This window comes from Heterodontus francisci, chromosome 17 (genome assembly GCF_036365525.1).
Source record: "Heterodontus francisci isolate sHetFra1 chromosome 17, sHetFra1.hap1, whole genome shotgun sequence".
NCBI classification, from domain to species: Eukaryota; Metazoa; Chordata; class Chondrichthyes; order Heterodontiformes; family Heterodontidae; genus Heterodontus; species Heterodontus francisci.
Window position 1 is genome coordinate 47,187,028 of NC_090387.1, and position 13,996 is coordinate 47,201,023.

The 13,996-nt window shown below is 44.4% G+C and overlaps 1 protein-coding gene across 1 annotated transcript in view; it reads right to left on the reverse strand.

Annotated features, from left to right (window-relative positions):
• itfg1 (integrin alpha FG-GAP repeat containing 1) overlaps positions 1-13,996 on the reverse strand; it is a 296,337-nt gene that overhangs the window by 100,921 nt on the left and 181,420 nt on the right. Inside the window, exon 12 of the mRNA XM_068049376.1 lies at positions 11,655-11,763. Coding sequence (XP_067905477.1) covers positions 11,655-11,763 — 109 coding nt within the window. The remainder of the gene's footprint in view (positions 1-11,654; positions 11,764-13,996) is intronic.

The following is a 13,996-nucleotide window of genomic DNA, read 5'->3' on the forward strand; positions in this document are numbered from 1 at the left end:
CACAGCTTTAGTTCATTAACTGACTGCAATTCTTGACTTATGATCCTTGTTATTGCACTGGGTGCTCAAAATAGAAATACATTCCATTCTTCAGCATTGACAGCAGTCACCTTGATAAGCAGGAAAAAAGTATCAAAAAAAGAATTATGTACAGACATTAACATAGTACAACTGTGTAACACCTTCATATAAAGTGATAGCCTCATCATCAGGATGATAAGAGGAATGAGAGACAGTTATCAGGAGAGACTTGAGATACTTTGACTATTTCCACTGAAGGTAAGGATAGAGCAAAGAGTTCCAATAAAGTGAATTGGGAAAGATTACTCCCTGAGTGGGAAGTCAGTGAAAAGGGGTCCTCAGTTTAGAATTCTCCCAAAGCATTTCAGGAGAAATTTCTTTGTCAGAACCTGGGCACAGGGAGTAGTTATGGCAGACCAGACACCCTTCCATCTTTTTAGATAATCATCTGAAGCAGAGCAAGATAAGAGCTATGGGGAAAGAGCAGGGCAGCAAGAGTAGTTTTGGTTAGCTCTAGCAAAAAGCTGGCATAAAATAATGGGTCAAATGGCTTTCTCTTGTGTTGTAAACGTCTATAATATTTTTGGAAAAGGCAACCAGTTACAACAAACTAATAAACTTAAATACCCTTCTAGGTCTTCTTCAAAATATTAGTTAACATGAAGTGTGATCCATTTTCATGTACATTTTTCATTTAAAAAAAAATTGTTGATGGCATAATCTAGGTCATGATGAGTTGGCCATTGTGAAGCACCTGAATATCAGCAGACACAGTTACGAACTTGGGTGCCTCAGTGATTCTGTCATTACCACTGCACATGTTAATTTAGCTCTGTTTGATTAAATTCTCTCTCTTACATTCCTCGTTATGGTCATCAGCACTCATAATTTAATCAAAAATATTGAGACATCAAGTAGACAGAAAATAATGCTCAGAAATAAACACTCATTAACCCCTGGAATTTTTAAAAGGTATGCTGGCAACAATTATAATAATAATTATAAGGTGATTGTGAAGGGGAATTTGTCTCACGCCAGAAACCTCACATGTACTCAAAAATAAACTTAAAACAAGAGATTTACCCAAAAGCCATTATACATGAATCATATATTGCTATACATTATATATTAATTTCTGTGTGTGGAAAACTATATCTCCAATTTCCAAATTGACATCTCTGTGCCTTTAGGACAGCTTAGTCAAGGGGCAAAAAAGACTGTTCCTTTTAGGATTTTAAAACAATTTGATGCCGTTGTTGATCTGAGAATAGTCATCGCTCATGTCATGTCTTGAGGTTATCTTTAGGGTTCCAAAGACTGTGGGAATCCTCTCAGTGGCATTCATACAATGTAAAACTGCCTTAAAAGTCTACAGCAAAATCAAAGAATGTTCAATCTTTGAAGCCAAGTTATGACAGGTTTCTTATCACTGCCACTTGCAATTAAAACTGCTTTTATATCATCAATATTCTGCTAACTTCTGATGTGCAGGTTTTGCGCAGCTGGTGGCAACACCAGAAATAAACTTCACTAAGACAGATATCAGGAAGACCTAGGTTTTGTTGGGTCTTCCTGGCTGTTGGCTTTAGTAAATCTGACAATTTCAGCTGTGGTGCTGTCATCATCTGTGTAAGGCCCACACGTCAGAAACTGGCAACACTAACAAAAGCGTCAGCGCAACATTAAAGTACTTCAAGTATATTAGCAGGAAGAATAACCTATTTCATTCAATCACAGTATCTTTTCTTCTGGAATTAATTTTGCCAAGCTCATGACCAGCTGCTGATTAATATGTTTTATAATGATTACTAAAGTAGATCACAGACAATCAGAAATTTTCTGATTGTCTAAGTTAAAATGGTGCAGTGAGAAAATAATGTGAGAATTAAAAATTAGTCTTCATAAAGAATACACAAGGAATAAGTGTGCATTCAAAAGAAAAAAAAAGGATGAATAAACATGTTCTTCGAGCAGCTATTACAAGGTGCACTGCTCTTGAAATTAATCAATATTCATTCCATTAATATCATTAGTACAACTGAAACCCAATACTGGATTAAAACAATCACTCCATCACTTCGAAGTAGTTTTGAATGTTGCAGTGATCAATCAGACCTTTTCAGTGGGCTGTCTGCTAACTAACCCAGACATAACATCAATAATAAAACTTCCCCTTCAATAGTAGTTCAGCGTAATGCAAATGATATTGCCTCCAAACCATGCCAAAAAGTCAGGGCTTGCTACAACTGAAGCTACCAATTAATTTCTCCTCCTGTTTCTTTACAGCTTGTTTAATATTAGTGCACAACATCTGTTCCCAATCTGAAATTATTGCTCATCACCAGTTTGAAGTTACTTCATGTAGATCATAATAAAAAAAAATAACTTAATGACCAAATCATTAATTGTTCTTTTTCAGAAGCATTTTATTTGCAGACTTGTACTTTTGGAGCTCCACCGGGGGGAGGGGTTGGGGGGGGGGTGGTGGTGGGGAGGTGTCGGTTAGCTCAGTTGGCTAAATGGCTGGCGTGAAATGCAGAAAGACGCCAACAGCGTGGGTTCTATCCCCATAAAAGCTGTGTTAGTTCATGGAGTCCTGCCTCCTCGCCTTGCCCCACACTTGCAGTGGTGACCCTCAAGCGAGACATCACCAACTCTAATGGGGAGAGATGCCTATGGTCCTTTGGGACTATGGCTGGAGCAACTTTCGTAGCTCAAAGAGTCATTTAGCAGGATTTTCCCTCTAGGGGCAGGAAACTGAGGTTGGGATCATTTCTGGGTCTCTGAACTCTCACTATTTCCTCTTTGACTGACTCCCACTGGTCTGATGTAGACTTTCCCGCGAGTAGCTGCTCCCACTCCACTTTGGCCAGATCTTGTTTTATCATATTGACATCAGCCTTCCCCCAATTCAGTACCTTTATTTCCGGTCCATCTTTGTTCTTTTCCATAACTACCTTAAATCTTACAGAGTTATGGTCACTATCCCTAAAATGCTCTCCCACTGACACTTCTACCACTTGTCCGGCTTCATTCCCTAGGATTAGGTGCAGTACTGCCCCTTCTGTTGTAGGACTTTTTATGTGCTGGCTCAAACCGCTCTCCTGTATGCATTTTAAGAATTCCGCCCCTTTAAGCCTTTTGCACTAAGACTATCCCAGTTGATATTGGGGAAGTTGAAATCCCCTATTATTACCACACCTCTCTGAGATTTGCCAACATATCTGCTCCTCTATCTCTCTCTGACTGTTTGGAGGCCTGTAGTACACTCCCAGTAAAGTGATTGCTCCCTTTTTGTTTTTAAGTTCTACCTGTATGGCCTCATTTGAGGAACCTTCAAAGATATCATCCCACCTTACTGCAGTAATTGACTCCTTAATCAATAGTGCAATGCCACCACCTCTTTTACCCCCTACCCTGTCATGCCTGAAGATTCTATACCCTGGACTATTGAGCTGCCAGTCCTGCCCTCCCTCAACTAAGCCTCTCTGATAGCAAAATCATCATATTCCCACGTGCTAATCAATGCCCTCAATTTATCTGCCTTACTTGTAAGACTCCTTGTGTTAAAATAGATGCATTCCAGCCTTGCATTTTTCACTTGTGCCTCACCAGGTCTACATTTGCTCTGCTTTCCAGACTGACTCAGTTTCTCTTCTATATTTGACTGTGCATCAGCCCCTACTGTACCTCAACTCTGTATCCCATTCCCCTGCCAAATTAGTTTAAACCCCCCCACCCCCAACAGCTCTAGCAAACCGCCCAGCAAGGATGTTGGTCCCGTTCCGGTTCAGGTGCAACCCATTCAACTTGTACAGGTCCCACCTTCGCCAGAAACAGACCCGTGATCCAGGAAACTAAAGCCCCCCCTTCTGCACCATGTCCTCAGCCACACATTCATCTGCTCTATCCTCCTATTCCTATACTCACTAGCACGTGGCACTGGGAGTAATCCAGAGATTACAACCTTTGAGGTCCTGCTTTTTAATCTGCTTCCTAGCTCCATAAGTTCTTGTTGCAGGACCTCATCTGTCTTTCTACCTATGTCGTTGGTACTAATGTGTACCACGACCTCTGACTGTTCACTCTCCCCCTTCAGCATGTCCTGCAGCCGCTCCGTGACATCCTTGACCCTAGCACCAGGGAGACAACATACCATCCTGGAGTCATGTTTGCGGCCACAGAAACGCCTATCTGTACCCCTTACGATAGAATTCCCTATCACTATCGCTTTCCCACTCTTTTTCCTTCCCTCCTGTGCAGCTGAGCCACCTGTGGTACCACAGACTTGGCTCTTGCTGCATTCCCCTGAGAAGCTATCTCCCCCAACAGTATCCAAAGAGGAAAATCTGTTTGATAGGGAGATGGACCCAGGGGACTCCTGCACTACCTGCCTAGTTCTTCTACTCTGCCTGGCGGTCACCCATTCCCTTTCTGCCCGAGCAATCTTTACCTGTGGTGTGACCACCTCCCTGTACGTGCTATCCACAATGATCTCAGCCTCGCAGATGCTCCACAGTGTCTCCAGTCACCGCTCCAGATCCGAAATGCGGATTTCGAGTAGGTGCAGCTGGAGACGCTTCCGGCACATGTGTTCGTCCTGGACACTGGAAGTGTCCCTGACTTCCCACATTGCACAGGAGGAGCACTCCATGCTGCCAAGCTGCCCTGCCATGACTTCCCCTTAATTTATCCCCTTAAATTACCCAAAAATTAAATTATTTACACTAGGGACCGTGATTCCCTAAAAAAAAACACTACCTACTATATTAAAAAATGTAGAACTTTATCTTTACTTTTAGTTACTTACCCAGCTATTTAGAGTTATTCCCTATCAGCAGTTACTCACCAACCAATCACCTTGCAGCTTTCCTACAATGTCACGGGGTTAACTTTTATTTCCCTTTTATTCAAAACTCCAGCCCGCTTGGACTGTTCTCCGCTCCCGGAAGGTAAGTGACTAGGCCGTGATCCTTGGGCTCTATTTATTTTCTTCTCCCCGCAGATCCGCTCCGCTCCCGGAAGGTAAGTGACTAGGCAGTGATCCTCGGGCTCTATTTATCCTCTTTTCTCGCTCGGCGTTCTCCCCACAAGTCTGCTCCTCTCCTCTCCACTCTGCTCCCGGAATGGACAAGATGAGCTTGGACAGGGCATGAGGGGAGATAGGAGAGAAACTAGAGAGGGTGCAAGTTCAGTGCAAGGACTGGGGGGAGCTTTAGAGGAAGATTGGCTAGGCGAAGGGAGGGAAATGGCAGAGGCAACTGATCAGATGGTTTTAATCTTGGTGACAAAAAAATTCATGAACTCCTCACACTTGCTGTTAGAGGAAAGGGTGGAGACAGGAAGGGGAGTTTTAGAAGATGGCTTGCAGTACAGCCAAGGGTTACTGTGGAAGTGAGCAGAAAGGCATGGCACTATGCTTAATGGGAAATATAGCCAAGTTAGGAATAGTAGCTTTGCTGAGCTTTGATTTTAAGTGGCAGAAACCACAATGAGATAGTTAAAAGTAAAGTCTGAGAGTGTGAGATTGCAAAGAATAGCCGACACCGGTAATTGCAAAGATATCTGTTCTTTGTGGCCTGATTGTGTGACTCCCTGTGGTTTGGAACAAATGGACTCCTGTGAATCAAATGATTTCCATCCCTGTGTGAGTGATAAGGAATGTAGGGCCCCTCTTATCAGTATATACTACCCTGCTTTGGGTAACTGCAGACTGCACGAAACACTCAGGAATGTACACCTAATAGAGATAGCAGGATGCGCCACAATTACTTGTCACAAGGTAGAGACAGAACTCATGATCAATGTAGGGAGTGAGACCGGGATGTTTATTGATGATTCCTACGCTCTTGCTAATTAGCTTGCTTGTCCGCTTTCTTTTATCTTGCTGGTACAAAACAATATTTTATTAGTAACAAGTATGTATTGAGAATGGAGTGTATTATTAACCTCAGTAACAGATGTACTACATGTCACCACGTGGGTGAAGTCGAATTGTACCGCACTGATTGGTTAAACAAGGAGGTGTAGCATGAATCTTAATGTATAAACAGTAGTACCTGTATCAAAAACTTCACTTACTCTGGTGGACCCGACAGACTCTGGGGTGGAGTCAGTGTCGTTGCATTAGAGTAAGTCAGCCGGCTAAATGCGCAAATAAAGTAATTGATTTTACCTACACATCCGACTCAGTATATTTACTGAACCAGACTGAATGCAAAAAGAACTCAGATTTACATTGCCATTGTGTTCCAGAATGATCCTGGAATAATGAGCAATTTTCGCAGACGAGAGCAGGACCCCATAGTGCTTTATGTGGGCCACGAATGGCTAAACCAGTTTTCTGCCATAAAAGTTCAAGTCTGCGTCCCATAGATTTAAGGGAGTGAAGATGAGGACACTACTGGCCAAGGTGAGAAAGTGAGAAAGGAGACGAGGGCATCAAAGGACTAATCACTGATCAGCCATCATGGCTCACTAAATGCAAGGTGGAGAGAAAATCGGTCTTGGTGGGGGTTGGGGGGAGATTTGGATGACAGCAATTTCCCTATTTTTGGAAGTAATAGACTAAGGTATTTCATAAAGTGGCCTAGCAAAAAGAGACAACATTCTAACTGTGGAAAATAAATCTGAGTGACAAGCAGTCCTGGGATTTGATGATGATAACTTGTTTAGGATCCCAATATCATCATTGCCAGACATCCTGGTTACATTTCCCAACAATGCCCATTTCCCGGCGGAGCAGCAGGAGAAGGTAGCGACTCTTCGGTGGGTGAGTGAAGGCATCAGGAGCTGTGTTTTAAAAGTAAGTACTTACTGTTTTACTTACTGTTTTCCTTGTCTTTGAGTTTCTTTTGGCGCCGGAGGAACCGGAAGCTGGTCGGCAGCGAGGACTCCTGGGTAGGTATTTTCCTTAAAGGTGCGGAGCTCCGTGGACTCGGCCTCATTTCCCGGCGGAGCAGCAGGAGAAGGTAGCGACTCTTCGGTGGGTGAGTGAAGGCATCAGGAGCTGTGTTTTAAAAGTAAGTACTTACTGTTTTACTTACTGTTTTCCTTGTCTTTGAGTTTCTTTTGGCGCCGGAGGAACCGGAAGCTGGTCGGCAGCGAGGACTCCTGGGTAGGTATTTTCCTTAAAGGTGCGGAGCTCCGTGGACTCGGCCTCATTTCCCGGCGGAGCAGCAGGAGAAGGTAGCGACTCTTCGGTGGGTGAGTGAAGGCATCAGGAGCTGTGTTTTAAAAGTAAGTACTTACTGTTTTACTTACTGTTTTCCTTGTCTTTGAGTTTCTTTTGGCGCCGGAGGAACCGGAAGCTGGTCGGCAGCGAGGACTCCTGGGTAGGTATTTTCCTTAAAGGTGCGGAGCTGAGTAAACCCGAGCCACTACAAATGTAGTGTGTCCCACCCATCCTCCTCCTCTAACCTAATAATAAGACCCTTTTTACCCTCCTCCTCTAACCAAAAAGGACTGAGCAGGTAAGCTATTTACTGTTTTTGTTAATATCTATAGTTGTACTTAACTAAGGGGTAATTGAATAAAAGAAATGGCAGCCAGTGTAGTGTATTGCTCCTCCTGCAGAATGTTCGAGGTGAGGGAAACCTCCGGTGGCCCTGCCGACTTCACCTGCTGGAAGTGCATCCGTCTCCAGCTCCTATCAGACCGTGTTAGGGAATTGGAGCTGGAGCTGGATGAACTGAGGATCATTCGGGAAGCTGAGGGGTTGATAGATAGAAGCTACACGGAGGTCGTTACTCCACAAATCAAAGGTAGCTGGGTAACAGTTAGAGGTGGGAAGAGGTCAGTGCAGGGATCTCCTGTGGTCGTTCCCCTCAACAACAAGTATACAGTTTTAGATACTGTTGGGGGGGACGGCCTATCGGGGGCAGGCTGCAGTGACCGGGCCTCTGGCACGGGGTCCTGCACTGTGGCTCAGAAGGGAAGGAGGGAGAATGGGAGAGCACTAGTCATCGGGGACTCGATGGTGAGGAGTACGGACAGGCGGTTCTGTGGGCGCAGGCGAGACGCACGGATGGTTTGTTGCCTCCCTGGTGCCAGGGTCCGTGATGTTTGTGATCGCGTCTTCAGGATCCTTAAAGGGGAGGGGGAGCAGCCAGAGGTCGTGGTGCACATTGGCACCAACGACGTAGGAAGGAAGGGTGGCACAGATGTTAGAAGTGAGTTTAGGGAGTTAGGCTGGAAGCTGAAAGCTCGGACGGACAGAGTTGTTATCTCTGGTTTGTTGCCGGCGCCACGTGATAGTGAGGCTAGGAATAGGGAGAGAGCACAGCTGAACACGTGGCTGCAGGAATGGTGTAGGAGGGAGGGCTTCCAGTTCTTGGATAATTGGACTGCATTCTGGGGAAGATGGGACCTGTTCAAACAGGACGGGCTGCATCTGAACCAGAGGGGCACCAATATCCTGGGAGGGAGGTTTGCTAGTACTGTTCGGGAGGGTTTAAACTAGTTTGGGAGGGGGATGGGAACCGGACTTGTAATCCAGGGACCAGTGGGTCCACTCAGAAAGACAAAGAGTGTAGTGAGGTATTGGGGAAGGTAGCACTGTCGCAGAGGACAGATGGGCACGGAGAAGGGTTAAAGTGCGTATACTTCAACGCAAGAAGCATCAGGAATAAGGTGAGTGAATTGAAGGCGTGGATGGGCACTTGGGACTACGATGTTGTGGCCATCACTGAAACGTGGATAGGTGAGGGGGAGGAATGGTTTTTGGAGGTACCTGGTTATAGATGTTTTCATAAGATTAGGAATGGTGGTAAAAGAGGTGGGGGGGTGGCATTGTTAGTTAGAAATAGTGTAACAACTGCTGAAAGAATTTTCGAGGAGGATCTGCCGACTGAGGCACTGTGGGTTGAGGTCAGGAACAGGAAAGGAGCAGTCACCTTGATGGGAGTTTTCTATAGGCCCCCCAATAGCAGCAGGGAGGTGGAAGAGCAGATTGGGAAACAGATTTTGGAAAGGAGCAGAAGTCACAGGGTAGTAATTATGGGGGATTTCAACTTCCCAAATATTGATTGGCAACTCTTTAGATCGAATAGTTTGGATGGGGTAGTGTTTGTGCAGTATGTCCAGGAAGCTTTTCTGACTCAGTATGTAGACTGCCCGACCAGAGGGGAGGCAATATTGGATTTGGTACTAGGTAATGAACCAGGGCAAGTGATAGAGCTGTTGGTGGGCGAGCACTTTGGAGATAGTGATCACAATTCTGTAGCATTCACTGTGGTAATGGAGAGGGATAGGTATGTGCAACAGGGCAAGGTTTACAATTGGGGGAAGGGTAGATATGATGCTGTCAGGCAGGAACTGAGGAGCATAAGTTGGGAGCATATGCTGGCAGGGAAGGGCACGGTCGAAATGTGGAACTTTTTCAAGGAGCAGATAGTAGGGGCCATTGATAAGCATGTCCCTGTCAGACAGGGAAGGGATGGTCATGTGAGGGAACCGTGGTTGACAAGAGAGGTTGAGAGTCTTGTTAGGAAGAAGAAGGATGCGTATATAAAGTTGAGGAAAAAGGGCACAGGCATAGCTCTGGAGGGATACAAGATGGCCAGGAAGGATCTGAAGAAAGGGATTAGGAGAGCTAAGAGAGGGCATGAAAAATGCTTGGCGGGTAGGATAAAAGAAAACCCCAAGGCCTTTTACGCGTATGTCAGAAATATGAGGATGACTAGGGGGACCGTAGGTCCGGTCAAGGACAATAGCGGGAGACTGTGTGTTGAGCCGGAAGAGATAAGTGAGGTTTTGAATGAGTACTTCTCTTCGGTATTTACGAATGAGAAGGGGTGTATTACTGAAGAGGACGGTGGGAAGCAGACTGGTAAGCTCGAGGAAGTGCTCGTTAGGAGGGAAGATGTGTTGGGGTTTTTGAATAACTTGAAGATAGACAAGTCTCCCGGGCCTGACGGGGTATATCCAAGGATGTTATGGGAAGCAAGGGATGAAATTGCAGAGCCGCTGGCAATGATCTTTTCATCTTCTCTGCTGACGGGGGTGGTACCAGGTGATTGGAGGGTGGCAAATGTTGTGCCCCTGTTCAAGAAAGGGAATAGGAACAACCCTGGGAATTACAGGCCAGTTAGTCTTACTTCGGTGGTAGGCAAGTTGATGGAAAAGGTGCTGAGGGATAGGATTTCTGAGCATCTGGAAAGACACTGCTTGATTCGGGACAGTCAGCACGGTTTTGTGAGGGGTAGGTCTTGCCTCACAAGCCTGATTGAATTCTTTGAGCAGGTGACCAAGCAAGTGGATGAGGGTAAACCAGTGGATGTGGTGTACATGGATTTTAGTAAGGCATTTGATAAGGTCCCCCATGGTAGACTTATGGAGAAAGTCAGGAGGCATGGGATAGTGGGGAATGTGGCCAGTTGGATTAAGAATTGGCTAACTGATAGAAGGCAGAGAGTGGTCTTAGATGGTAAATACTCAGCCTGGAGCCCAGTTACCAGTGGCGTGCCGCAGGGATCAGTTCTGGGTCCTCTCCTGTTTGTGATTTTTATTAACGACTTGGATGAGGAAGTCGAAGGGTGGGTCAGTAAATTTGCAGATGATACAAAGGTTGGTGGAGTTGTGGATACCGAGGAGGGCTATTGTCGTCTGCAAAGGGACTTGGATAGGTTGCAGTGCTGGGCTGAAAAGTGGCAGATGGAGTTTAACCCTGAAAAGTGTGAGGTCGTCCATTTTGGAAGGACAAACATGAATGCAAAATACTGGGTTAACGGTAGGGTTCTTGGGCATGTGGAGGAGCAGAGAGACCTTGGGGTCTATGTGCATAGATCATTGAAAGTTGCAACTCAAGTGGATAGGGCTGTGAAGAAGGCATATGGGGTGTTAGCGTTCATTAGCAGAGGGATTGAATTTAAGAGCCGTGAGGTGATGATGCAGCTGTACAGGACCTTGGTAAGGCCTCATTTGGAGTACTGTGTGCAGTTCTGGTCGCCTCATTTTAGGAAGGATGTGGAAGCCTTGGAGAGGGTGCAGAGGAGATTTACCAGGATGTTGCCTGGAATGGAGAATAAGTCTTACGAGGAAAGGCTGAACATTCTAGGCCTCTTCTCATTAGAACGGAGAAGGATGAGGGGTGACATGATAGAGGTTTATAAGATGATCAGGGGAATAGATAGGGTAGACAGTCAGAAACTTTTTCCCCGGGTGGAGCAAAGCGTTACAAGGGGTCATAAATTTAAGGTGAAGGGTGGGAGATATAAGGGGGATGTCAGGGGAAGGTTCTTTACCCAGAGAGTGGTCGAGGCATGGAATGCCTTGCCCGGGGAAGTTGTTGAGTCAGAAACTTTAGGGACTTTCAAAAGGCTTTTGGATAGGTATATGGATAAAGGAGAATGATGGGGTATAGATTAAATTGTCCTTGACAGAGGACAAAGGATCGGCACAACATTGTGGGCCGAAGGGCCTGTTCTGTGCTGTATGTTCTATGTTCTATGTTCTATGTTCTAATGCCGACTGATCAGTACTGCCTTGGTTACTACCTAGCTATTGTTTTCTATCTATATCAAAATAAACTTCGAATTATCCATAAGAAGTTTTACTGAATTTGATAGATAGATTTAATTTCAAAACTGTGCTTGATAAATATACATAAATTGGATGTGACAAAGTCGACTTACCAATGACTTTAACAAAGTAAGCGTCAGCATCAAAGTTATTTCGTAAAGCATGGATGGCGAACTCTGAATTTTCCTGATTTTTGTTTAATACAAGCAAGTCCAAGATACCCTGTCATAAAAAAGACAATTGTAGCATGAGAAATATTAGTGTTATACAAACTATTGTTCAAAATATGTTTTGACCATGATATTTTCCTCATTTCTTAGTCAATACTGTTGTACATGCTACATAAACGTGTCATTTGTACTTTTAATGAAATGGAAGATATCGTGCTTATTAAGATATATGTTCAAAACCTCCAATTGAATATGCTGTTCAAAAGAAGATGGTATACTCCAAAGCTGATCATGATCTACAAGAGGAATTGAATATACTTGGAAATAGGGCACACAGGCAGCAAATGAAACTCAACATAGAGAAACGTAAAGTGATTTGCACAGGGACAAAAAAATCCAGGAAAATCGTATTACTTAAAAGGAAAGAGAATAATATGCACAGAAAATGAATTATTGACAAATTAAAGTTATTTTAACAATGCACGGTAGCTGGTGAGTAAAGTAAATCAGATGTTGGAATACATTAAAAAGTCAATATTGAGCTGAAATAGTGAGGTAATCTTTCCACTTTATAAATCATTGCAGTGAATACACTTAGAATACTGTGTACAGTTCTGGTGGCCACAGTACAAAACAATATTGCAGTTATTGAAAGGATACAGAGGACAGCAACCAGAATGATTAAGGGAATGGGAAGGCTTGGATTATAAGCGATAATGTAAATTGGGCGTGTTCTCACCAGAAGAGAGGCTGAGAGGCGATTTAATTGCGGTTTTTAAGGATTCTAAAGGGACTAAAAAATGTGAACCTTGGGAAGCTATTTCACTGTGTCCAGACAGTACAAACAGAGGACATGGGCTGTGCTTGAAGGGGAAAAGTTCAAAACAGGGGAAGTTGGCTGTCTGGATACAAAATTGGCTGGCCCATAGAAGACAGAGGGTGGTAGTAGATGGAAAGTATTCAGCATGGAGCTCAGTGACCAGTGGTGTTCCGCAGGGATCTGTTCTGGGACCTCTGCTCTTTGAGATTTTTATAAATGACTTGGATGAGGAAGTGGAAGGCTGGGTTAGCAAGTTTGCCGATGACACGAAGGTTGCTGGTGTTGTGGATAGTGTGGAAGGCTGTTGTAGGTTGCAACGGGACATTGACAGGATGCAGAGCTGGGCTGAGAAGTGGCAGATGGAGTTCAACCTGGAAAAGTGTGAAGTCATTCATTTTGGAAGGTCCAATTGGAATGCAGAATACAGGCTTAAAGACAGGATTCTTGGCAGTGTGGAGAAACAGAGGGATCTTGGGGTCCATGTCCATAGATCGCTCAAAGTTGCCACCCAAGTTGATAGGGTTGTTAAGAAGGCGTATGGTGTGTTGGCTTTCATTAACAGGGGGATTGAGTTTAAGAGCCGCGAGGTTATGCTGCAGCTCTATAAGGCCCTGGTTCGACCACACTTGGAATATTGTGTTCAGTTCTGGTCGCCTCATTATAGGAAGGATGTGGAAGCTTTAGAGAGGGTGCAGAGGAGATTTACCAGGATGCTGCCTGGACTGGAGGGCATGTCTTACGAAGAAAGATTGAGGGAGCTAGGGCTTTTCTCATTGGAGCAAAGAAGGATGAGAGGTGACTTGATAGAGGGGTACAAGATGATGAGAGGCATAGATAGAGTGGATAGCCAGAGACTTTTTCCCAGGGTGGAAAGGGATATCACCAGGGGACATAATTTTAAGGTGATTGGAGGAAGGTTTCGGGGAGATGTCAGAGGTAGATTCTTTACACAGAGAGTGGTGGGTGTTTGGAATGCACTGCCAGTGGTAGTAGTAGAAGCAGATACATTAGGGACATTTAAGCGACTCTTGGATATGTACATGGATGATAGTAGAATGAAGGGTAGGTAGTTAGTTTGATTTTAGAGTAGGTTAAAGGTTCGGCACAACATCGTGAGCCGAAGGGCCTGTACTGTGCTGTACTGTTCTATATTCTTAATCTGTGGAAGCATTATTTCAACACTCGAGTGGGCGATCTGTAGAACAGGCTCCCTAAGGTAATTGTGGAAGCAAATAGTATTGATTCATTCAAATGCAAATGAGGAGATTTCTTAAGCAAACAGCATTTTTGGATACAGTATAAGTGTAATTTGAGACATGACATGTGGTATGCTTGAGCAATAGAGCCTATTTTGGATCTACGATTCCCAAAGCCCTCCTCCACTGCAGTTTTCCTCATGTTTGCATCTTTGTGGACTAATTAACAGAGATTGATTGCCATAAGTCAATAATTCCATTATTGTTGT